The following is a 25930-nucleotide window of genomic DNA, read 5'->3' on the forward strand; positions in this document are numbered from 1 at the left end:
CAAAAACTCCGCTGCCTGCAGAGCCTTGAGGAAGCCCGGCACAGCAGCACAAACCTCCTGGAAGGGGAACAAAACCTTTTATTTTTCTAGCAGCCAAAAATATTTCTCTTCTTCCCCACCCACTTTGCAATAAAACACCGCTGTGTGGCAAACACTCCCCCCCCCCCAAGATTCTCCCTTATTCTTCTTGGGCAGAGGGAGCGGCTCTGCTGAAAAAGTTTGGTTCCTGCTTCACAGCTCCTAGGTTCTTATCTAATCCAGAGACAGAAAATGAGCAAGGATCTGAGCAGCTGCGCCCCCACCCCAACCAAACCAGGGACCCCTTCACATCTCCGTCGCCTGCAGCAACTGGACAAGCTGCGTAGAGTTCGTGGAGGGGAGGGGGACATTGTTCTCAGAAAAGGCAGGAGTTTTTGTCCGTCCCCGTCCCCCCCAAGGTATCCCAGACCTCAGCTGGGGTGCAGCTTTTCATTCTTGCTCGCTCATCGGCTCCTCCTTGACTGGCTCCTCCTCCCTCTTCTGCTTCTTCTTTTTCTTCTTGTGCTTCTTCTGGCTGAGCTCCTCCGCTCTGAGCTCAGAGGACTCCCCCTGCCACTGCCCCCCTCCTCCTCCTCCGGGTGGCTCGGAGGGGGCTTCCAGCTCACGCCAACCCCCCAGCTCCTGCTTCACAGAGCCGGGCTCCAGCGACACCGTCCCCCGTCCCTCCTCGGCTTTCTCCCTCTTCTTCTTTTTCTTCTTGGGGGGCCCCAACTCAGGCTCCTCTTTGACTTGTGCCAGGCAGGCCTGGGGGCTGCCCCCCAGGCTGCTCGGCTCCATCCCCGGCTCGGTCTTGAGGCAGGCAGGGCCCAACAAGGCAGCTGCCTCCTCTTCATGCTTCCGTTTCTTCTTATGCTTGTGTGGAGCCTTGCCCCCTGCCTCGGGGCTGCCGTTACCCCCCGTGTGGGAACCGGGCTCAGCCTCGGAGGTTGCCACCACCATCTCTTCCTCCTCTTCTTTCCTCTTCTCCTTCTTCCTCTTCTTCCTCCTGCGTCCCTCCTCCCCAGCTCCTTCCTCAGGGGCTACCTCCACCTGCGCCACCAGCCCTTCAGAAATTTCCTCCGGACCTCCACTCTCCCGGGACTCCTCTTGCTTCACCAGGGGGTGTTCCTGGGGGTCGCCCGCCCTCTCGAGGGTCCGCTTCTTTTTCCTCTTCTTCCGGGGGGGCTCCTCGGCGGCTTCCTGCATGGGAGGGGGCCGCTTCGGACAGCCCCCAAAAGGCAGGAAGCGCTGCTTGAGTCCTTTGGGGATCTGGGGGGCCGGTCTGGCTGCCACGGGGAAGAGGGGCTGGTTGGCACTGGGGTCCCCATACCTCTCACAAAAAGTCAGGGAGCTGCTGAAAGGGGGTGCACAGGTGAGGAGGTCCAGGCGTCCCGACGGGACGAGCAGGCGGGCGCTGCTGCCCCGTTCCCCTGGAGTCGCTTGGACGTGGTAGACCTTCTGGGTCCCGTCCGACTGCGGCGCCTTCAGAATCTGGAAGCCCACGAGGGGCACGGCGTGGCCTTCGAGGCTGGGGCGGGCAGGAACCAAGGAACATGTTGAGAGAGTTAGCAGTGGAAAAGAACACAGACGCATTTCCACACAGAAGCAGAGCTTTTAAAGCTTTTAAAAGGTATTATTTTACAGGATGTTGGTTGTACAAGCAAGATGCTGTATTTGCAGAACCTGGGAACAACCAGACCTGACCCTGCACACTCGTTCGCAGACTTTTCCCCACGGAAAAGAACGATTGGGGGGTACTGCTGGTTTTGACCTACAAAGGTGCACACAGCTCGGGACCCCAATGCCTCAAGGACCGCCTCTCCCCATGTGAACCAGCCTGGACCCCGCAATCATCATTCAAGGCCTTTCTTTGTGTTCCCCCTCGATGAAAGGTCCACAGGGTGGAGACACGAGAACAGGGCCTTTTCAGTGGTGGCCCCTCACAGGATGCTCCCCTGGCATCGTCACTCCATATCTTCTGTCACCAGGCAAAAACATTCCTTTTTAACCAGGCCTTTGACTTTTAAGTCTCTATGGTCTTTTTGCATGGATGGGACGTTTTAGTGTAAAAATAAATACAGTCAAACCTTGGTTCCTGAACAGCGTAGTTGCCGAACAAATTGGCTCCTGAACGCCTTAAGTGTTTCTGTTTGCAAACGTTTTTTGGAAGGTTTTCAAATGGTTTTGGGACTTCCAGAACAGATTAAGTTCGAGAACCAAGGTACCACTGTAAATAAATTACATTGTTTTCTTTTAGATTTTTTTTTTAAAAGGTTGGTTTTAAGGTACATTATGTGATTGCTTAAAACATTGCAAGTCGCTTTTGAGCGGCAAAAAAGGTGACTAATAAACGTAATTAACAACAATAATACCCCCGTCTTAAGGCAGCTTTCTCCAACCTGGTGCCCAGGACTACAACCCCCCTCAGCTCAAACCAGTGTGGCCCTGTGACGCCGAGGCTGATGGGAGTTGTAGTCCAACACGCCTGCACAGCACGAGGCTGTGGAAAGGTGACCTGAGGCTTCCCGAGCTCACTCACACGCACACAAACATGCCTACCTCTCAGGGCTGAAGTTAGCGGGGGCTCTGATCAGCACCAGCTGCTTTGAGGGGCTCCGGAGCGACTCAGGGCTGAGGGGCGGCCCAGGGGCAAACGGGCTGGCAGCGTACTCCTCCGGGCACTCAAAACGCAACGGTCCTGGGGGGGGGGGGGTGAGAGAGAGAGATTGGGATAAAATGAGGGGAACAATCCGAGAACAGCGGGACCAGAAATTCATCAAAGACCGGACTAAATTTACGAATTATTTAAAAGACAATGGTATTCAATCAAATACGTTGATAGGGCTGCAAGAAGCTTTGTAGATTATCGAAGAAATGTCATTGAAATTATGAAATTACAGTGAATAAGTTGGATTGTTGTTGTTGTTGTTCAGTCGTGTCCGACTCTTTGTGGCCCCCTGGACCTGAGCACGCCAGGCACGCCTATCCTTCACTGCCTCCCGCAGTTTGGCCAAACTCATGTTAGTAGCTTCGAGAACACTGTCCCACCATCTCATCCTCTGTCGTCCCCTTCTCCTTGTGCCCTCCATCTTCCCCAACATCAGGGTCTTTTCCTGGGAGTCTTCTCTTCTCATGAGGTGGCCAAAGTACTGGAGCCGTTGGATATGACGATTTAAAGCAATGATTGAGTTAATAAGTATGGTATAAAGTAATAGATATTAGAAAATCATGTGGAGGGTTTGAGGGAAGTCAGGGTCCTAAAAAGCCAAAATGTTAAATGAATGGAAAGGTAAATGTGAAAGTTTTTCTCAATGTATTTATATAAAAACAATAAAAATGATACTTAGAGAGATTGGAGAGGTCAGTAAATAGCCCCCAGTATCAGGGGGACCATGCAGGCCCTTTGGCATCAGGAGTACAGGCCCCCTCTGCTCCACGCCCTCCGCAGGTACACTGCCCTTGCACATGGAGGCTCCACTCCGCTTCCACCCTCCCTGCAGCTGCCTTTCCCCCTTCTCAAGCTCCCCATCTTAGCCTCCTTCTGGGAAACGGGGGTGAAGAACCTGCTTCCCCCCCCCGACCCCCCCAGCTCACCCTCCGGGGTTCCGCTCCGGCCGCCGCCGCCCCGCACCTCCATGGTGCGCCCACGTGGAGTTCCAGGCAGCCGCAGCAGCTTCCGGGCTCTCACCGGAGGGGCGCGCGCTTGGTACGCTCCACGCGCTCAGGCACTCTCGGCCGGGTGACGTCAGCGGCGTCCCCCGGATAGAGCACAATGGTACCTTCCCGGCCCTTAAAGGGGAAACGAGTCCGCCTTTTTCCCCTTTATTTTTTGTCCGCCGACATTAACGTTATTTTTCTATAGAGAGCTGCCGTTGTTTCAAATGGGGGTTTGGCAGCAGTGGGATTTACCCGGGGGACAGCACAAGGGATGGGGAGGGACGGTCAGAAGTTTGCTGGTTCGAGCCCACCCAGGGACACCAATGTGGTGGTCAGTATTCCTGCCTTGCAGCGGGTTGAGCTAGATGACCCCGGGGGATCCCTTCCAACTCTACAATTTCACTCTCCTGAGTCGATGTGCTTAGGATTGGGTCTTCTCCATGCGCCCCCCCACCCCGGCTTTTTCGGGGCTCTTAAGTTATATAAGCGAGTTGCAGTTGGGTAAACTCAGAGGTGCTATATTGCTGCTGGCTGTGGCATCCATATCAACAGAGTTAAGGTTGGGGCTTTCTAGTTTAGATGCTTTTGAATTCTGGTGCTGCAGGAGACTCTTGAGAGTCCCGTGGACTGCAAGAAGATCAAACCTATCCATCTTTAAAGAAACCAGCCCTGAGTGCTCACTGGAAGGACAGATCCTGTAGCTGAGGCTCCAATACTTTGGCCACCTCATGAGAAGAGAAGACTCCCTGGAAAAGACCCTGATGTTGGGAAAGATGGAGGGCACAAGGAGAAGGGGACGGCAGAGGATGAGATGGTTGGACAGTGTTCTCGAAGCGACTGGCATGAGTTTGGCCAAACTGCGGGAGGCAGGGGGAGACAGAAGTGCCTGGCGTGCTCTGGTCCACGGGGTCACGAAGAGTCGGAACGTGATAGAAGTTTGCAGCAGTATGCACGGCATGGAGAAAGAGGAGAGAGAAACACCTCTCTCCCTCTCTCAGAACACTAGAACCCATGGACATCCCGTGAAGCTGAATGTCAGAAGATAAAATGAAGTTGTTGTTTAGTAGTTTAGTTGTGTCCGACTCTTTGTGACCCCATGGACCAGAGCACGCCAGGTACTCCTCTCTTCCACTGCCTCCCGCAGTTTGGTCAGACTCATGTTGGTAGCCTCAAGAACACTGTCCCACCACCTCATCCTCTGCCGTCCCCTTCTCCTTGTGCCCTCCATCTTTCCCAACATCAGGGTCTTTCCCAGAGAGTCTTCTCTTCTCATGAGGTGGCCAAAGTACTGGAGCCTCAACTTCAGGATCTGTCCTTCCAGTGAGCACTCAGGGCTGATTTCTTTAAGGATGGATATGTTTGATCCATGATCACTGCAGATGGTGACAGCAGTCACGAAATTAGAAGACGCCTGCTTCTTGGGAGAAAAGCAATGATAAACCTAGACAGCATCTTAAAAAGCAAAGACATCACCTTGCCTACAAAGGTCCGTATAGTTAAAGCTATGGTTTTCCAGTAGTAATATACGGAAGTGAGAGCTGGACCATAAAGAAGGCTGATCGCCGAAGAATGGATGCTTTTGAATTATGGTGCTGGAGGAGACTCTTGAGAGTCCCATGGACTGCAAGAAGGAAGAGCGTATGGTTAAACTGTGGTACTCCCTCCCACAGGAGGCTGTGATGGCCACCAACTTGGATGGCTTTAAAAGACGATGGGGCAAATTCGTGGAGGAGGAGAGGGTTATTGATGGTTCGTAGCCATGATGGGCTCTGCTCTGTCTCCACATTCAGAGGCAGCGATGCTTCTGAATCCCAGTCGTTGGAAACCAGAGGAGGGGGGAGTGTTGCTCTTGTGCTCAGATCATTCTTGTGGCATCTGGTTGCCACTGTGAGAACGGGATGCTGGTCTACATGGGCCCTTGGCCTGATCCAGCAGGCTCTTCTCGTGTGCTTATGTTCTTAAATGGAATAAATGGAATAAGAAGGTCAAAATCAATTCAAGCGTCTCCGCCCCCATCATTCTGCCCAGACACTGAGGTCCAATGCCTTCTGGCGGTTCCCTCGCTGCGAGAAGCCAAGTTACAAGGAACCAGGCAGAGGGCCTTCTCGGTGGTGGCGCCCTCCCTGTGGAACACCCTCCCATCAGAGGTCAAAGAGATAAACAACTATCTGACATTTAGAAGACATCTGAAAGCAGCCCTGTTTAGGGAAGCTTTTGATGTTTAATAGATTATTGTATTTTAACATTCTTTTGGAAGCCACCCAGAGTGGCTGGGGAAACCTGGACAGATGGGCGGGGTATAAATAATTAAATTTTATTATTATTATCAAGTGGATTAGTTAGTTAAAGGTAAAGGGACCCCTGACCATTAGGTCCAGTCGTGTCTGACTCTGGAGTTGCGGCGCTCATCTCGCTTTACTGGCCGAGGGAGCCAGCATACAGATTCCGGGTCATGTGGCCAGCATGACTAAGCCGCTTCTGGTGAACCAGAGCAGCGCACGGAAACGCCGTTTACCTTCCTGCCGGAGCGTTACCTATTTATCTACTTGCACTTTGATGTGCTTTCGAACTGCTAGGTGGGCAGGAGCAGGGACCGAGCAACGGGAGCTCACCCCGTCGCAGGGATTTGAACCGCCAACCTTCTGATCAGCAAGCCCTAGGCTCTGTGGTTTAACCCACAGCGCCACCTACTTTGCTCATGCGGATTAGTTATTTACCATTTAAAGTTCGTGTTCAGTCAGGCTTCGTGGCCAAGGCAAAGCAGAGAGGCTGATACTTTTGCTGTGTGTGCTTGTGGGTGGTGCTTGAAGATCCCGATCAGCTCTAGTGAACAGGGTCGTGACTCTTGGTTAATCCAAAGGAAAAGGAGAGTGATCTTGCATATTACAGCATATAATTTGTGATCCATATGTACCATGCAATTCTGCTTTACGCCACTGGGTGTCACTGTTGCCTTGCCAGTTAGTGCTTCGGTATGTAAAAAGCAATGTGAATTTTAGTTTAGTATTTTAATTTGTATGTTTTAAAGCATTGTTCCCTTGATTTTATTGTTTTGTCTTTTTGTAAGCAGCTTTTAGGGTTGTTGTGGGGGGGGGGGCGGTTTACAGTCAAGCGGTGTATAATTTTTATGGAGTAAATATTTTTTTAACAAAATGAATTTTGCAGCAGAAAATAATAGATCCATGCACAGCTGGGTATGCAACAGTACGATTCTCCCCAGACAATTATTTAAACTAAATGAAGCAACATGACCAGGGGAGGCAGGAGAGCAGGAGCCAACCAGAACTAAATCTGTAACAGCCTTAGAGCAGGCATGTCCAAACTCTGTTTTGGGGGCATAATCCAGCCCCCTGATCGGTTTAATCCAGTCCCTGTGACAGTCTATTTTCTGGGGTAAAATCCTAAAAAAAAACCCCTCAACTACTCAAACCCTTAAAGCTCAATAACTTAAAATCCTTTGGTCGGCCCCCACAGCCCTTCACTTCATCAAATCTGGCCCTTGGACACCACTGCCTTAGAGGATCAGACCTGAGTGGCCCCACCTCCCTCAGTGCCCAGTACCCCCCCTCTCTCTCATTGCCCAGCCAGACACCCCAGGGGAGTCCCCATAAGGCAAAAGGCCTCTGCAGAGTTTGTTCATTTTTTACCCCCAGCAACTGTTGGGCAGACGGGTACAACCATGGATCTATCAAGCTCAGTAATGTCAACACCAGCTGGCAGCAATGGCTGTCCAGTGCTCTAGGGTAGGAATCTTTCTCAGCTCTTATTTATTTCACAAAATCTATATACCGTGTTTCTCCTAAAATAAGACACCGTCTTATATTTTTTTCCCCTCAACAAAACACAGTATGGCTTATTTTCAGGGGATGTCTTATTTTAACCGCATCGCATCAGTACTCTGCATAGCCACGCCTCTCCAGGCTGTTTTAATGGGAGGTGCTGCATCACTATGGCTTATTTTCGGGGTATGGCTTATTTTTGGGGAACGGCTTATATTTCGCAAATGCATAGAAATCCTGCCATGGCTTATTTTATGGCCATGTCTTATTTTAGGAGAAACACGGTACCACTTGATTGTTGTTGTTTTTTTAAAAAATCAGCAAGAACCTCCAAGTGGTTTACAAAAGGAAAAAAACAACAAAACCGTGCGAAATTTACAACAATGTTTTAAAACATGCAAAAACTTAAAATAGTAAAATGTAACGTTCACATCAACTTTCTAAGCATCTGAACAAGGATTTTTTTTGCAGTCACCAAAAAGAGCACAGGGAAGTGGTCTGCATGACGTCAATAGGCAGGGAGTTCCAAAGTGTGGGAATGTTCAGGATGGCAGGAGAGGATATATTGTTTATTAATATCCTTCCTAATTCGCATTAGCAAGTTCCTTTACTTAGCAGAGTTTACATTCCCCTTTTTACATGCACAGCAGATAGCTGGTTGCAGGCTCGTGTGAGCCTCTCACTAATATAAATTCAGTCTGTCTGTTGGGTCTCTGGACCGTAATAAAGATTTTATTATTATTAAATTCCGTCTGTCTCAGATTGAATTGTACGTTCCTGGTAAATTTCCTTGAATCCCTCTTAAAAGAATAAAGACGCCACAATCTTATTCAAAGTCAAGAAAAGAAGTTTACTTACATCAGTTCACGGCTGGATCCCTGAAGGCTGACTTAGTTACAAATATGTACATGTGGATCTACCCCATATGGGGGAATAATTCCAGTGCTTCTGCTAGCTGGGAGCTAGCAAAGCAGTCCTAGCCAAAAGCTGGTCAAACGAAGAAGGAAGTAAAAAAGAGAGAGGTGTGCTGTGTGACTCGTCCTTTTGTTACCTGGACAGGTGAGGTCACGCCCACATTCTGTCACATTCAAAAGGAAGGATGCTCCAGCCAGGAGAATCAGAAAGTTTTGACTGGCTGGACCAAACATTCCCTCATATGTCTTCTGTAGCATTATAAGGAATGTTGTACTTATGTGCTACCACTCTAAGTCATGCCCATTCCACCAATTGAATCGGTCGAGTGGGCACATAAGAGTCTGCAACCACCATGTTATAAGAGTCTGTTATAAGATTCTGCAACCACCATGATAGGGATGAACAGAGAGGGGACCCTGAACATCCACTTTGATATAAAACTCCTTGACATAAGGACAGCCATGTTTCACAAAGACACATAGGAAAAACCCCCTTAGGTCAAAACATCCGCATTGCAAATAAAGGATCGGTGTCAAGGCATCTTTCCCCCAGGTTGTTAAGGATTTTATACGCTAGCAGTAACACCTGAGATGCTTAATCTCAGGGTCGTGTGTTCGGGCCCCACATTGGGCAAAAAGATTCCTGCATTGCAGGGGGCTGGACTGGATGACCCTTGCGGTCCCTTTCCAACGCTACAATTCTATGTTCCGTGGCGCAGAGCAACTTTGGCTAGGCTAGTCATGAGGCTTAACCAGAGAGCCTCGTAATCTGGGGGACCGGGTTCGCGTCTCCTCTCCTCCACATGCAGCTGCTGGGTGACCTTGGGCTAGTCACACTTCTCTGAAGTCTCTCAGCCCCACTCACCTCACAGAGTGTTTGTTGTGGGGGAGGAAGGGAAAGGAGATTGTTAGCTGCTTTGAGACTCCTTCGGGTAGTGATAAAGCAGGATATCAAATCCAAACTCTTCTTAACCAGTCAGCCAGAACCGCTCACCTAGACCAGGCACATCCAACAGGTAGATCGTGATCTACCGGTAGATCACTGGTCGTCTGTGGTAGATCACTGGTAGATCACTGGCTCCCCCAAAGAAGCTCAACAACTTTGGCTCCCCTAAAAAAAGTTATTTTTTTGCCCTGCACCCCCCCCCCAAAACAGGGCTTTCCTTCTCCCTAAAAAAAGTGCAACAACAACTTTGACCTGAACCCCCCAAAAGGGGGTATATCACTGCCAGTTTTTAAACTCTGTAAGTAGATCACAGTCTCTTGGGTGTTGGCCACCCCTGACCTAGACGAAGGAACTGGTTTGGCAAGCTCGCTCTCCCAAGTTCCACCTCCACAGATTCAGGATTCGTGGAGAAGAGGAGGGCTACTGGCCAGGATGGCTCTTCTTCTCTGCCTCCACGACTGAAAGGCAGCAATGCCTCTGAAAAGCCACTTGCTGGGAACCGCAGGAGGGGAGAAGGTTCTTCTTGTGCTCTGCACTGGTCCTGTTTACTGGTTTCCCTTTAGGGCAGTGATGCTGGTTTGGGACTACAACTCCCATCATCCCTAGATAACAGGGATGATGGGAACTGTAGTCCCAAAACACAAAAACAATACACAAAATGTCTAGGCACAGGAATAGGTTTTTTCCCCCTTGTGCCATCAAACTTTGGAATTTGTAGTTGTGTGCGGAAGGGAGGTCCGTTGGTGGCATGGGGTTTCTTTGCTGTGCTGTTGTATCGTGCGGGGAATAGTGTTTGTATGAGGGTACACTTTTCTTTACATTGCAATGTAGTCGAAGCAAGTATGATTGATACTTGGCCAATAAAATAATTCCTATTCCTATTCCTAAAACAGCTGGAGGGCCAAGTTTGGCCACCACTGCTTTAGGGTATCACTGTGAGAATAGGATGCTGGACTAGATGGGCCATTGGCCTGATCCAGTAGTCTCTTCTGATGTTCTTGTTATCTTACAATCCCGAGAATGGGAAGGGACTCAGGGCATCATCCAGACTGACCCCTCCCACCAACCCGGAGGAACAAAGTTAAACAGACAAGAGCCAGTGTGGTGTAGTGGTTAAGAGCGGTGGACTCGTAATCTGGTGAACTGGGTTCGCTTCCCCGCTCCTCCACATGCAGCTGCTGGGTGACCTTGGGCTAGTCACACTTCTTTGAAGTCTCTCAGCCCCACTCACCCCACAGAGTGTTTGTTGTGGGGGAGGAAGGGAAAGGAGAATGTTAGCCGCTTTGCGACTCCTTCAGGTAGTGATAAAGCGGGATATCAAATCCAAACTTCTTCTTCTTCTTCTTCTTCTTCTTCTTCTTCTTCTTCTTCTTCTTCTTCCCCATCTGGTTTCTCCGTTTTCCCTGAAAAGCACACCAGTATTTGTCCTGGCTTGTGGGGAGCGCAGTCCTTCTTGCCCATCTCGTGAACCCTCTCCTCTCTGGGGCAGAGTCGCCATCAGTGCATGTGGTTAGACACTGAGCCACAAGCAGGGAGGATCCGGCCCATTTCTTTGGCTCTCTGCTCTCTCCTCCCTGGAACGGTGCCCTGACTCGGGAGTGGAGGGGGCTGAGTGTCTGCGAAGGGGGTGTCACCCGGCTAGATTTCTGCAGGGATGCCTGATCTGAGCGCCTGGAGCCTTTGCCCCCCCCCCTGCTGTCTGCTTATTTGATTAAATCCACTTATTGCACCACTCAGATCTGTCGCCCTTTGCTTTCCCTTCTCACCATGAAGAATCAGGCGCTGCGGTTTAGGAAGGATGTTGATGAACAGGACCAGATTGGGGGAGTGTGATCTAGATGGGGGGGGACTGGGTGCGGGGAGTTTATTTATTTATTTATTTATTGCATCTGTGACCCACTTTTTTCTCCATTGAGCTCCTGGTGACTTCTGTTATTTCCCCCCACTTCTCATTGAATCCCCACAACGATCCTGCGAGGTAGGTTAAGCTGAGAGAGACAGTGGCTTGTCCAAGTCCACACTCTGTGAGCTTCATGGCTGAGTGGGGGGCGGGATTTGAACCCTGGTCTCTCCCACGTCCGAGTCCGATGCTCTAAACTCTGCACCACACCAGCTCTCACTAAAGAGCCAGCCGGTTGCCAGGGCTTGCAAAGCACCGCATGCAAGTCTTGGCGATTCTCAGGGCTTGCAAAGCTCCTTGCACAGGCCTGCAACTTTTATTCCAGATTTGAATTGATCTCCCCTGTAACTTTTATTCCAGATTTGAATTGATCTCCCCTCCTGCTCTCCCCGGCAGCTGGTCCAGATTCTATCAGCAGTTCTGCCATGTGGGAGGAGGGCCCCCACCTCCGAAAGCGGAGGCATAGGGTAAGCCAGGCCTTCTGTCCCAGAGTCTCGCTTGCATGGACCATTTCAGAGCGAAGGCACACAGCCTCCTCTTCCCCCAGCCCGGGCAGAGGAGCTCCCCCGGGGCTGCGATTCCTGCATCGAAGGGGGGTTGGACTAGATGACCCTTGGGGGTCCCTCCCAACTCTATACAGTCCTGTGATTTCTGTCAGCATTTCCTGGCCTTCCTTCGCCCCTGAGAGCAACCGGTCATCTCCCTCCCACCACCCCCAGGGGGGAAAAACAACAACAACCGTTTTGTCTGCTGCCACAAACTTTGCTTGAGTGCATCAAGGAAGCAGGAACAGTCCCGCACTATTTCGAGACACATCCCCGGCTTAAGAGGTCTGGTCCACTGGAGGAAGCCCAATCATCCCTTTGGCTGCGAGGTGAGCCAAGGACATGGGTTTTGTTTTTTCTTCAAATTCCCCCCCCCCCCCCGTTCTGGATCCCAGTCGACAACCGAAAACCCGCTTCCTCTAGGCCAGACAGACGAAAGCCTGGGGAATAAGTTATTAGGGGCTACTGACCTTATCTGTTGCGGAGGGGAAAGGGGGGGCAGAGTGCGTAAAATGGGAGGGGCTTGGCAAAAAATGTGCCACTCGGTCGCTATATCGGGGAGGGGGGACACAAATGACGTAATGTCCGGACGAGGGAAGAGGTGGCCTTTCCTGGGCTTTTGACAGCTTAGAGTCATTTCCTTAATGGGCACAGAGAACATAAAGATGTTGGGTTGAAAACTGATCGATTGAGTCATATGGCCCTTTCCCACCACGAGCTGCTATTGGAATTAATTAATTAAATTTGTACACCGCCTTCATCTGCAGATCCCAGGGCAGTTCTCCACCAAAAAATTTACAATACAATAAGAAATTTACAATATAAAAAACCCACAAAATAATAATTGTGGCCCAACGACCCATAACATGGATTCAGAATAAAATACAGATTCATACAGACAAACCCCCCCAGGGGTTAAATAATAATAGTAAAAATATGAACAACCGCAAACCCTTTGGGAGGGGTGGCTAATACCCCAGAGGACAGGATCACACTTCAAAATGACCTTAACAGATTAGAGAACTGGGCCAAAGCAAACAAGATGAATTTTAACAAGGAGAAATGTAAAGTACTACACATGGGCAAAAAAAATGAAAGGCACAAATACAGGATGGGTGACACCTGGCTTGAGAGCAGTACATGTGAAAAGGATCTAGGAGTCTTGGTAGACCACAAACTTGACATGAGTCAACAGTGTGATGCAGCAGCTAAAAAAGCCAATGCAATTCTGGGCTGCATCAATAGGAGTATAGCATCTAGATCAAGGGAGGTAATAGTACCACTGTATTCCGCTCTGGTCAGACCTCACCTGGAATACTGTGTCCAGTTCTGGGCACCACAGTTCAAGAAGGATACTGACAAGCTGGAACGTGTCCAGAGGAGGGCAACCAAAATGGTCCAAGGCCTGGAAACGATGCCTTATGAGGAACGGCTTAGGGAGCTGGGTATGTTTAGCCTGGAGAAGAGAAGGTTAAGGGGTGATATGATAGCCATGTTCAAGAATATATCAAAGGGTGTCCTCTAGAGGAGGGAGAAAGGTTGTTTTCTGCTGCTCCAGAGAAGCGGACACGGGGCAATGGATTCAAACTACAAGAAAGAAGATTCCACCTAAACATTAGGAAGAACTTCCTGACAGTGAGAGCTGTTGGACAGTGGGATTTGCTGCCAAGGAGTGTGGTGGAGTCTCCTTCTTTGGAGGTCTTTAAGCGGAGGCTTGACAGCCATCTGTCAGGAATGCTTTGATGGTGTTTCCTGCTTGGCAGGGGGTTGGACTGGATGGCCCTTGGGGTCTCTTCCAACTTGATGATTCTATGATTCTTTGAGCGGTTGCCCAAAGCGGGTTATGACGGACATTCAAAAATTCAGAGCATTGGAAATTCAGCTATGCAAAACGGGGAGCGTTCCGTTGAGTTAAAAAATGACAAAAATCCAGAAGTTTGGCAAATGCAGAAGAAATTCAATATTACCAACAGAAAGAAAAGAAACAAAATGCAATCTAGGCTTTAGGACATAAAACCGAAGCAAAACAAGAGTTCACCAACAGCCGTGTTTTGCTGCACCCCTACGTGCCTGGCTTAAATGCAGTTTCCACACAGAGGGGGTGGGGTGAGGACATAGGAAGAGGCTGCAGGATCAGGCCAAAGGCCCATCGAGTCCAGCATCCTGCAATCACAGTGACCAGCCAGTTGCCTCAAAGGGAAATCCACAAGAAGGACATGAGCATGAAGGCAAACTCTCCCATTCCTGTGGTTTCCGGCAACGGGCATTCAGAAGCCAGAAGCATTGCAGACTGTCTGAGAGGATGGCTTGGGCTGCAAAGGGGTTCACTTCTGGGCAGCTCAAGGCTGCCTTGGTCTCTCGAGCCCATCTGCTCTCTTGCAGGGAGGATCCAGACCAGGAAACGTAGGCTTGCACAGTTAAAGTGAGTTAAGGGACGCGGGTGGCGCTGTGGGTTAAACCACAGAGCCTAGGGCTTGCCGATCAGAAGGTCAGCAGTTCGAATCCCCGCGACGGGGTGAGCTCCCGTTGCTCGGTCCCTGCTCCTGCCCACCTAGTAGTTCGAAACCACATCAAAGTGCAAGCCGATAAATACAGGTGAAACTCAAAAAATTAGAATATCGTGGAAAGGTTCATTTCTTTCAGTAATTCAACTTAATTCAACTAATATATGAGATAGACTCATGACATGCAAAGCGAGATATGTCAAGCCTTTATTTGTTATAATTGTGATGATTATGGCGTCCAGCTGGTGAGAACCCCAAATTAACAATTTCAACTTGGGGGTTTTCATCAGCTGATTCATGGCGTGGGGAGACAGGGAATCCCTTAGACAAAGAGGAGCCCTTGTTTGCAGCTCATCTGGTTGCTAGATCAGGGCACGAAGATGTGTAAGCAGGAGAGAACATTAAAGGTCTCTCTCTCTCTCTCTCTCTCTCTCTTTCTCTCTCTCTCTCACACACACACACTCCTGGCGTGTGGGCTTGCAATTCCCCCTGCTTCAGCCCCTGCCCCGCCCGGCTGCCCCGTCCTCTCCTGACGTGGGTGCTGCATCCGTACGAAGCGTTTCCTCCCGTCTGTCTGTCTGTCTGTCTGTCTGTCCATCCTTCCCTTTGCTGCGTTGTTATTTCTGTCCTCCAGGCCATGCCCTTCTCCGGCTTGCTCACCGCGATGGCGATGTGTCATCCCCACAAAAGAAGGGCTCCCGAGATGGGCAGCTTAAAATAGCCTCCCTGCTGTTCGGTGAAAGAAAATCATATGAAAAACGATGTGTCCACCTAGCAGTTCGAAAGCACCTCAAAGTGCAAGTAGATAAATAGGTACCACCCCAGCGGGAAGGTAAACGGCGTTTCCGTGCGCTGCTCTGGTTCGCCAGAAGCGGCTTAGTCATGCTCGACACATGACCCGGAAGCTGTACGCCGGCTCCCTCGGCCAGTAAAGCGAGATGAGCGCCGCAACCCCAGAGTCGGACATGACTGGACCTAATGGTCAGGGGTCCCTCTACCCTTTACCTTTAAAATTGCAAAAAAAATATAGAACCAGTTCAAATGTGTGCTGGAAATGTTAAAGGAAAGAGGGTGTGTTTTATCATATGTGGTGGTCGTGTGGGGTGGTAAAAGCTTTCTGGGAAGTGATATATAATGAGCTGGAAAATGTGTTTAAGATAACTTTTGTTAAAAAAAAAACAGAGGCTTTTTTGTTAGGCATTATAAGTGTGGAATTAAGATTGCCGGAAGAAATATCAACAACCTCAGATATGCTGATGACACAACCTTGATGGCAGAAAGTGAGGAGGAATTAAAGAAACTTTTAATGAGGGTGAAAGAGGAGAGCGCAAAATATGGTCTGAAGCTCAACATCAAAAAAACTAAGATCATGGCCACTGGTCCCATCACCTCCTGGCAAATAGAAGGGGAAGAAATGGAGGCAGTGAGAGATTTGACTTTCTTGGGCTCCATGATCACTGCAGATGGTGACAGCAGTCACGAAATTAGAAGACGCCTGCTTCTTGGGAGGAAAGCAATGACACACCTAGACAGCATCTTAAAAAGCAGAGACATCACCTTGCCGACAAAGGTCCGTATAGTTAAAGCTATGGTTTTCCCATTAGTGATGTACGGAAGTGAGAGCTGGACCATAAAGAAGGCTGATCGCCGAAGAATGGATGCTTTTGAATTCTGGTGCTGGAGGAGACTCTTGAGAGTCCCATGGACTGCAAGAAGATCAAACCTATCCATTCTTAAAGAAATCAGTCCTGAGTGCTCACTGGAAGGACAGATCCTGAAGCTGAGGCTCCAGTACTTTGGCCACCTCATGAGAAGAGAAGACTCCCTAGAAAAGACCCTGATGTTGGGAAAGATGGAGGGCACAAGGAGAAGGGGATGACAGAGGATGAGATGGTTGGACAGTGTTCTCGAAGCTACTAACATGAGTCTGACCAAACTGCGGGAGGCAGTGGAGGATAGGGGTGCCTGGCGTGCTCTGGTCCATGGGGTCACGAAGAGTCGGACACGACTGAACGACTGAACAACAATAAGTTGCTCATACCAAGAACAAACTCAGTTGGTCTCTAAGGTGCTACTGGAAAGAATTTTTTTTAAATTTTGTTTTAACAATAAGTTTGGAACTACCAAAATAAAATAAGAGGCTGTTTATGTATGCAGCGACAGCAGCAAGGATGCTTTTAGCGCAAAGATGGAAAGAGGAAATACCGACCAAAGACGAGGTTTCGTTGTGCATAAATCTTGTGAACTGAATAAATAAGAACAAATCTCTTTGGGCTTCCTTCGACCTGGTCCCAGGGCATAAAGCCATAGGGAAGGAGAGTATCTCTGAGCATGCGCAGGCTGCTTTTGCTGCTGCATCTGTTTTCAAAGAAAAAAAAAGGATAAAGGGGTTTGTTTGTTTGTTTGTTTGTTTGTCTTGCTTTTATTGAAGACAGCAATGCCTCTGAATCCCAGCTCCTGGAGACCGCAGGACGGGAGAGTTGATCTTGTGCTCGGATTCTGCTTGCAGGTTTCCCAGGATGGGCATCCGGTTGGCCACTGTGAGGACAGGAAGTTGGCCTGATCCAGCAGCAGGCTCTTTGTAAGTTCTCGTGGAACCTCCAGCTTCACGGGCAGTCTATCTACATTCCTAGGTTCTTAGGCATATTTGGCCACTGCCCCCTTTTGGCCTGATCCAGCAGGGCTCTCCATATGAAGGTCTACTGAAACAGCAGAACCTCCATGCCCAGGGCAGTCTACCTCTGGGAATGGCAGGAGCTGCTCAGGCACTCGGATCCTGCCTGCAGGTTTCCCAGGATGGGCATCTGGTTGGCCACTGTGAGAACAGGATCCTGGACCAGATGGGCCCCCCTCTTTTGGCCTGATTCAGCAGGCTGTTGTGTTCTTAGAGAACCTCCAGGTCCAGGGGCAGTCTATCTGGATTCCTAGGTTCCTTTTGGCCACAGTGAGAACAGGATGCTGGACCAGAGGGTACAGAAGCCAGGCTCTTCTGAGGTTCTCACGCACCCCCCTCCCCTTCTCTCTCCGTCCCTAGCTGGGCTGCTCCCTTCCCTGCACGAAAACGTATTTTATCCCTTTTTGGAGAGGCAGGGCTGTTTTGAAGGAAATGCACTTCTGAGCTGGAGCGTTTTCCTGCGTTTCCCAGATAATAAACATCCCTCTGACCCCCCTCACCCCCTCGCCTCTGGTGCTCTGTCCAGGGGGGATACGTGCAGGAGGGCAGTTGGAAAGGGGGGGGCAGCAGCAGAAGGTGGGGGCCTTCCTTCCCCCAGGCCGCTGCCCTGTGACCCACAGCGCCAAGCGTCTCCCCACCGAGGAGGGCTGCCAGGCGCCCCCCCCCCTCCGCCAGGCCTAACCGACCTCCAGGTCTGACGCTATCACTAGATTTATTCCTTCCCTTGCCACTTCATTCTAGCCGGGCCGGTTTCTCTGGCAGCCTCCTGACCGGGCTGGGGTGGGGGGAAGCTGGCCTGGCCCACACAGAGGCCATCTGTGGGGCAGCTATTTATAGAGGCCACTTTCTTCCTCACTGGGGCTGGACACTGTTTCAAAGCAGACCACCACTCTCCCCCCCCCCAGCCCCAAGTTGGAAATTATTTGTTTGTGGGGCTGGCTCTCTCTCCCCACCCGCACCCCCTCCATTCTGCCCATCCTTTAGACCTGGTCATCTACTCGATAGCTAAGAGACAAACAGCTCAGGACAGAACTGCTCATTCTATTCAAATGGGTACGGCCTGCGGAACTCCCTTCCACTGGATATTTGCTGATCTCAGGAGGGATTATCGTTGTTTCAATGGAAGTTGGCTGAGCACCCCCTTTCCTTTGCGTAGAAAGCTCCCCCGCTTCTCAAAATAATCAGACTTTTTGCAAATAAGAAAGAGACGAGGAGGTGCTACGGAAAGGGTGGGCGAGCGTTTGCAGCACCGCGAACCTGATTTTATCTTTTGAATGATTCAAAGGGTTGGTTGTTGTTTTTTACTGCCGAGGTAAACTGCTTCGGGGTGGGTTTGTTTGACGACCAAGCGCTGCATAGTTTTTCCGAAATAAATTAGTAAGCAGACCTCAGCCTGCTCCTGCCATAGTTTCTACAAGAATGTAAGGAGAGCCCATATAGTCCGGCATCCTGTTCTCACAGTCGCCAACCAGCCGCCCATTACGGGAAGCCCGACAGCAGGATCCGAGCAAAAGAGCAAGACTCTGCCCTCCTGCGATTTCCAGCAAATAGCGCCCAGAAGCATTGCTGCCTCCGACTATCGCTGGTAGCCATTGTTAGCCTCCTCCGTGAATTTGCCCAATCCTCTTTCAAACCCATCTCTGCCTTGTCATCACAGCCTCCTGTGGCAGGGAGTTCCACAGTTCAACCGTGTGTTTCACCTTTCTTTTATCCGTCCGGCATTCGGCCCACGAATTTTAGTGTCGAGGGAGAGGGAGGCAAGCTTTTTCTGGTCGCCCTGGGCTTTTGGAATTGTGGGTTTGAGAGCGCAGAATATATCCCAGCGCAGACATTTTTTCTCAGGGTGTTTGTTTGTGTTTTTTTTTCTGACGGAGGGGATGGCGGCCGGGGGGAGGAGGAGGACTGTTCTAGGAAATGTCACCGAGGACAAGTGTTAACTTTCCTAACACAAGCAGACCGCCAAGTGGTCCCTGGAGGCGTCCGCATTGGCAGGAGGGCCCTGGCCACCGCCGCAGCTATTCTTCTTCCATCAAGAGAGTTTACATCTCGCAGGATAAATGGTCCGGCCTTTTCCCGCCTGTGTTTACTTCTGCAGGGCCTCCTGGACAGGTCAGGACACGAGGGGGGATTGATAGGGGGATGTGGCGATGGTGGCGGAATATCCCCTGACGGGGCCGGCGGGGAGGAAGCTGGGGGAAAGGAGGGTTTGTCTTTCCGAGCTGGATCCGAAAAAAACGTCCCAGAGAAACTGAGACATAGCCAGTGCGCCGGGACAGGCCATGCCGCCCCAGTGGGCTGCTTCTGCCGACGGGTGTCACGTCCGGAATGCGACAGCCCCTGGATGCTGACTTATACTGAGTCAGGCCACTGATCCGTGCAGCTCAGTAATTTCTACACTTGGGCGTACCCAGGATCAAAACTAGGGGGGCCAAGCCTTTCAGGAGCCGATTACAGTGAGGGAGAGCACGCATACCATGCGCCCCCTCCCCAACCTGCCCCCGCCCCCATGGGTGGGCGGGCGCTTGCACGCCGCCGGCGCAGCCACTGCCACCCATGCCGCTCCCGGGTGGGCTGCAAGCCGGCCGCCCTTGCTTCCCATCCCGCGCTCGCCCCCCCTCCCGAGGGGCGGCCAGCGCAGGAGGGAGGTGGCCACAGAGGCGGAGAGGCGGCACGCCAGGGGCGCCGGAGGGATCGCTGCGCCACGGCGGCCGATCTGCCTAAGACGGCCCTGCTTACCTCCCCGCTCTCCCCTCCCCGGACTCTTCCCGGACTCTGCTTCTAGGGGGGGCAACTGCCCCCCCTGCCCCCTCCTGGGTACGCCCATGTTTACACTGGCTGGCAGCAGTGAATTTCCAGGGTTTCGGGCAGAGGAGTCTCTCCCCACCCTACCTAGAGATGCTGAGAGGGATTCATCTTTCTGGCGCTGAGCTACAGGCCCATGTCGGTTCAAAGCAGTCTGCCTCCAAGCCAGTTGCAGGACAAGCAACCTGCCAGGTGTTTAGGCGTGAAATCATTAACCGCCTGTTTCTTGCGGCAAAGGCAGGTTCCGAGGACTGGCACCAAAGTGGGGCCACCGAGAAGCAAAAGTGGTCAGGAATATGCTTGGGGAAATGCAAAATTATGACAGATTTAAAACAACCACCCCGACCCACCCTCACCCCAAAAATCACTCCAAATCCACCCCAATCCAATCCACTCCCATCGCTCAGCCCAGAGACTGAGGTCCAGCTCCGAGGGTCTTCTGCTGGTTCCCTCCCTGCAAGAAGCGAAGTTACAGGGAACCAAGTAGAGGGCCTTCTCGGTGGTGGCGCCCACCCTGTGGAACGTCCTTCCCATCAGATGTCAAGGAAATAAACAACTATCTGACTTTTAGAAGACATCTGAAGGCAGCCCTGTATTGGGACGTTTTTAAGACTCGTAGAGGTGGAAGTTATCCTGAGGATCATCTAGGATCCAGACACGGCTGGCTGGCTGGCTGGTCGCAGTCCTGAGCAGGTGGGGCATTCCTCTTAGGAGGCGGAGGTGTCATGCTGCAACATTTTGTTGCAGGCTCAGCTTTTGAACATGCGGGTGTTTGACAGTTCTCCTGTTTCCAGCGAGTCCCGGCAAGCAGTAAAAAAACAGGAGGCTTGTTGTTAAATCCCTGGCTGGTTGGCTGCACTAAGTTTGAAGAGGACGCAAGCCTGTCAGCCGAGATGTAAGGTGAGAGGCTCTGGGTGCATCTGGAAGTCACATTCTGCTGCAGGCACTCGGAGTGGAGCACCTCTGAGCCCGCACAGAGTGTCTCCTCCTGGTTATCTTCCTGCCTTACCCCGCCCTCTGAAAATGGGAGGTCAAAAGAGAAGGAATTAATTCCATTTGAGAAGGGAATCCATTACTGGGTTCATGCTTTATTCTTTTATAGAGAGTACCTCAGAGCATGTGCAGAGTGCACCCCTGCAAGTAATCTTTTGGGGTTCATCGTTTTAAAGACTCCCTCTCTCTCTCTCTCTCTCTCTCTCTCTCTCTCTCTCTCTCTCTCTCTCTGTGTGTGTGTGTGTGTGTGTTTATCTAAATAAATAAAAAATTCCTCTTCCACCGTCCTCTCCTGAATTTATTTGGTCCTAGCTCTGGCTAGGGAATGGGAAATCCCTTCTGCTTCTAGTTCTCTCAGTTCCTCCTTTTTCCAATCGAAAGCTCAGTTCTCCACATTTGCAGATCAGTTTGAAATGTGCTTTTTTTGGCCCTTGTGAAAATTCAGCAGCATTTCATCGGGGATTTGCTAACATCTGTGCACAGCGATTTGTGCATTTTTGATAGGATGCCTTCTTGCGCGCCGTTTCCCTTGCTACGGGCATCTCGCCTTGCGTCCTTTTGCCCTCGTATGTGCCGCTCTGTGAGCACTATTTCGGTGAAGGTGTGCAGTGCAAAATTCAGAGCGATGCAAACTTTGAAGAACGGCTGTGATTCAGTTCTTCGTGAGCCGGTTTCCAAAAGTGCAGGGGGGCAGAGGTCACCTTTAAACGTGACCTGAGCCAGATTCCTCCTTAGCCTCTGGCTGTAGCAAAGCCCGGCCCCCTTGCGCTCTTGTTTCCTCCACCTTGGGCCTGACCTTTTGTACCAAACACCTCCGTGCTCCGCCAGCCAAAATCTTCCCCGCACCTCCGTCCTTTGGACATTTCCAGGAACACACAAAGCCTACCTTTGGCTCACTGTGTCCCCTGACCCAGGGTGGAGGGAGAACATTTTGTCTGCAAGCCATGCAACATCAATAGTATTATTAAAAAGGTCCACCAGAGGCTGTATTTCCTGCATCAACTAAGGAAATTTAAATTGTCCCAGGAAGTGTTGTTCCAATTCTACAGAGGCATCATTGAAACTGTTCTCTGTAATTCTATAACAGCTTGGTACGGCGCAGCCTCCAAGAGAGACAAGAAAAGGCTCCAACGAGCTGTAAGAATTGCAGAAAGGGTAATTGGTGTTAGCTTGCCTTCAATAGAGACAATTTATGCTACCCGAGTTCGGAAGAGAGCAGAAAGAATTGTAGCAGATCCTTTACATCCCGGTCATCATCTGCTTGATTTACTTCCACCTGGACGTCGCTACAGGACTTCATATACAAAATCAGCCAGGGACAGGAATAGTTTTTTTCCCTTGTGCCATTCAATTGTTAAATTCATAGTTGTATAGCTGAAGGGGAGGTAAATTATGGGTGGGGTTTCTTTGCTTCTTTGTATTGCGAGAGGAACAGTGTCTGTATGTTTACATTGCAATGTAGCCGAAACAAATTCCAAGTATGTTGGAAAATGTACTTGGCCAATAATAAATTATTCCTCTTCCTATTCCTATGTCTCCAAATTGATTATGATCTGGGCCTGGCCTCGAACCTTCGTCACACAAAGCCCTGACCAACAGCTCAGGTCGCAAGCTAGCCCGGGCCCTGCTGTTGGACAGGAGGCAGAAGCGGGCTGCTTCAGACAGCTTCTGGGGCACAGTTAAAACTTGCTTTTCAGTTGTTAATGATTCACCAGCGGAGGAGGAAGGAATAGGATGTTTTCTGCCTGAGGCACCAAAATGTCTCAGTGGGGGGGGGGGGCGGGTTTGAGTCCCTGACTCCTGACTCCGTCTCGCTGCCCTGCTCCCTGCCCCAGCCCCCTCCATCACTGGGGGAAGCCGCTGGGATCCAGCAGATCCCAAAGGAAGGAGGCTGCGTGAGAGCAATTAAGCCGTGCGGCTGGGAAACTCATTAAGCCAGCCTCAGGTTAGCCCCCACCCTGTTGCGTCTGGGAGGCGGGGTGGCGGATGTGCGGGGAGGGGAGTCCCCGTCCTCAGCCGTTAAGAGGCGGGGGGGGAGCTGGGGTGGGCAAGGGTCTTCCTGGAAGCTTTTCTGAGTCTCACCGGAGAAGGGCTAATGGCAGGCGGGGAGGAAGGGGGCGCTCCCCGCACCCTCCTCTAAAAAGCAATCAAGACACATTAGCAAGAACATCATGCATGCGATTGTTCTTTCAAGCCCTGAGCTAATACCTGAAGGCTTGCTTTCAGGAGCGCTTGGCCTAGTCACCCACGGCGAGCGGATCTTGCCAGCAGGCGACTAGGTAGAAAGACCTTTGTGACTTGGAAGGCAGTTAGTCTTTTTCTCTTTGGGCTTTTCCCACCCTTCCTCTGGTCCCGCCGCTTTTCCCTGGGGGAAATCGCTTTTTAGCGCTCAGTCGGAGCAAACAGCAATACGGGTGTGTGTGTGTGTGTCCATTTGTTCCAATCTATCACTAAAGAATGTGTTTGCCCTTGAAAAGGAGGAGGGCAAAGGGGAAATCACTTGGCCACATGACAAGTGGGAAACCTCTTGGAACGGTGCTTCCTCAAATAATAATCTTTCGGAGGTCTCGATAATAATCTTGGAACGGTGCTTCCTCAAATAATAACTTTTTGGAGGTCCCGAGCCACAAGGATGCTAGGTTGGCCTCAACTAGGGCCAGGGCCTTCTCAGTATTGGCCCCGACTTGGTGGAACAGTCTATCACAAGAGACCAGGGCCCTGCGGGATTTGGCATCTTTCCGCAGGGCCTGCAAGACGGAGCTGTTTCACCTGGCCTTTGGGTTGGTTTCTGTTTGTTACTTATGCTTCATTCTTTTATTGGTGGGCTATTTGAAAATGAGGCTGCAGTTTTAATACTAAATTTTAAAATTTGTATTTTAATCTGTATTTTAAATTGATTGTTGTTATGCTTTTGCTGTGATTTTAATTAGTGTTAGCCGCCCTGAGCCCGGTTTTTGGCTGGGAAGGGCGGGGTATAAATAAAAATTTATTATGATTATGATTATTTCTAGCCACAGCACAAGTGGAACCTTTCTTGTAGGCAAGCTTTTTCTTCCTGCTGCTCCACAGGGAAGGACCCAAACCGCTGGATTCCAATGACGAGGAAGGAGATTCCAACGAAATTATTAAGAATAATTTCCCGAGAATAAGAGCTGCTTGCCAGTGGAACGGCCTCCCTCGGAAGCAGCGATTGTATGGCCGTCGGCCAGGGCTTCTTCAGCCGAGATTCCTGCATTGCAGGGGGTTGGAATAGATGACCCTTGGGGGTCCCTGCCAGCTCCATAGCTCTACGAGTCTGCGACTGACATGGGCCAGGAATTCCTTGGTGTACCACTTGGTGGTACCAGCCATCCCCCTCCTGACCCGGCCACATTCCCAAAGAGCGGAGAAAGGCCTCATTTGAAGATGCTGGAGGTGGTTTAGAGCCATACAAAAGAAAGGGTGGTATTATATTAATATGCATTTATTTATTTATACATACATACATACATCCAGAGCAGGTATACTTCCTTCCTTAAGGCCCCTCGCTTCCTCCAACCCTCGTTTTGTCCTGGGCCAACCACCTGCCCCCTGGTCCAAGGGAGAAACTGAGTCGCGGAAGCGGGGGGGGGGGGGAGGTGAGGTGTGGCCCCTACATTGAGCGGAGGGTCAGGGTAACCCCCATACATCTCTTGCCATAGAAGGAACTAAATTATGCAGTAGAGCCTCAACGTATGAACAGTTCACGTCGTAGGTGTGTGTCAGGATCTGAATGTGCCCGCCCCCCCGAGTCCTCTCCACGTGGCCCCCAGAACATTCTCCAGGCCACACCCCTCCCTGGGCCTGCTGAAAAAGTTCCCACCTGGCTGGAAATAGGAACTCTGGAACTCTGACGACGTTTCTTGTTTGCCTCTCGAGGGAGGGCAAGCAGGGAGCATACACAGAAACGAGCCCACTGTACATAGGTAAAAATTTACATCCATTGCCCTGCCCACTTTGACCTCTGGCACCGGCCACCTGCGGCCCTCGGGAGGTTAATTCAGAAGAAATGTGGCCCTCTGCCTGGAAAAGACTCCCAACACAACTTAATAAATGATATGCCAGTGGCTCGATTTTCCCTGTTCCAGGCAGAGCTGGATTCTTCTGTAACGGATGCATAAAAGTCCCCCTCCTGGTCCCCCACCTGCAACCTTAGTTTTAAAGTTTTAAACCTGCATCCCAGTTAACAGGAGAGGAGTCCTTTCCTTCAACCACCCAGGTACTTTGAAATGCGGCCGGGATGCCTGCGAAATCTCGGCTGCGGAATAAAATGCAATCGACAGATACAGCTGGCTCTTGCGGGGAGCGGGTTCCACGGCCCTCATTCGGAGTGTGAGCCCTGCAGCGGGCGGATATTTGGGGGGCGGAAAAGGCACACACCCACCCACTCACGTGGGAGGCTCCAGGCGCCCGCCCCATAACCTGGCGGCTGAGAGAGGCAGTCCACCGTTTGGCAGGGCGCCCGTCCTCACGCCTGCGACTCGGCCTCGCTCTCTTTGGCCCGCTGCCTGTGCCGCCGTCGGTGACGTTGTTGCCGCCGCCGTTGAGGCATCTGGCGAAGCCGGGAGAGTCCGGTCGCCCCCCAAAACGAGACGCAGTGCAGCTGGAAGCGGACGCAGAAGACCTTGCTGGTGGGGATCTCGTTGAAGAATGCCTTGTCCAGGCAGGGAACCTCCCCATCCTCGGTCAGTTCCAGGCTCTCTATGGCGGCAAGGATGTCCTGGCGGTGGGACTGGTTCTGCAGACCGCGGATGTCCAAGATGGCAGACACATGCTTCTTCCTGCAGCAGGAGGAAGAGAAGTTTTCAATGTCATAATAATGTTTATTATGTTTTTATATATTTGTCCGTATAGTTTTTTGTTTTTTATTAGAGATTTTCTAGGTTTACAAGTGTACAGTGTCTCTCGCATTTTTCCATGTAACATTTTTACAGATCAATTTTGGTTGTTGAGACATTAGGCAGAAAAAGGGGGGGGAGGTGGGTGGGATGAGGGGGGGAAGGTGGGGTGGGGGGGCGATGTTTCTTTCTTTTTCTTTTTTTTTTCTTCCTTAGTATATGTAGGATTTGGTGTCAGCATCGTTTGTGTTGGTTCTCTGTTGTTCGCTTAGTTAAATCTATGGTTTTCCCAGTAGTGATATATGGAAGTGAGAGCTGGACCATAAAGAAGGCTGATCTCCG

General features: G+C 50.8%; 2 protein-coding genes across 2 annotated transcripts in view; both read right to left on the bottom strand.

The window, feature by feature from the left end:
* Nucleotides 1-60: 60 nt before the first annotated feature.
* On the bottom strand, nucleotides 61-3655 carry CD3EAP (CD3e molecule associated protein). The gene is made up of 3 exons (XM_033158812.1): nucleotides 3613-3655; nucleotides 2578-2716; nucleotides 61-1546 (listed from the first exon to the last, which is right to left on the bottom strand). Exons 1-3 carry the CDS (start codon nucleotides 3653-3655, stop codon nucleotides 469-471), a joined length of 1260 nt encoding a protein of 419 aa, XP_033014703.1. The 3' UTR covers nucleotides 61-468.
* A 20548-nt stretch (nucleotides 3656-24203) lies between these two features.
* EXOC3L2 (exocyst complex component 3 like 2) overlaps nucleotides 24204-25930 on the bottom strand; it is a 51221-nt gene continuing 49494 nt past the window's right edge. Inside the window, exon 12 of the mRNA XM_033158560.1 lies at nucleotides 24204-25531. Coding sequence (XP_033014451.1) covers nucleotides 25219-25531 — 313 coding nt within the window. The 3' untranslated portion in view covers nucleotides 24204-25218. The remainder of the gene's footprint in view (nucleotides 25532-25930) is intronic.

Source organism: Lacerta agilis, chromosome 8 (assembly GCF_009819535.1).
Source record: "Lacerta agilis isolate rLacAgi1 chromosome 8, rLacAgi1.pri, whole genome shotgun sequence".
Taxonomy (NCBI): domain Eukaryota; kingdom Metazoa; phylum Chordata; class Lepidosauria; order Squamata; family Lacertidae; genus Lacerta; species Lacerta agilis.

Coding starts and splice junctions, on each gene's coding strand:
- CD3EAP (XM_033158812.1), bottom strand. CDS start 3,655: ATGGAGGTGCGGGGCGGCGGCGGCCGGAGCGGAACCCCGGAGG. Junction 2,717..3,612: donor CCGGAGCGGAACCCCGGAGG/GTGAGCTGGGGG, acceptor CCCCCCCCCCAG/GACCGTTGCGTTTTGAGTGC. Junction 1,547..2,577: donor GCTAACTTCAGCCCTGAGAG/GTAGGCATGTTT, acceptor TGCCCGCCCCAG/CCTCGAAGGCCACGCCGTGC.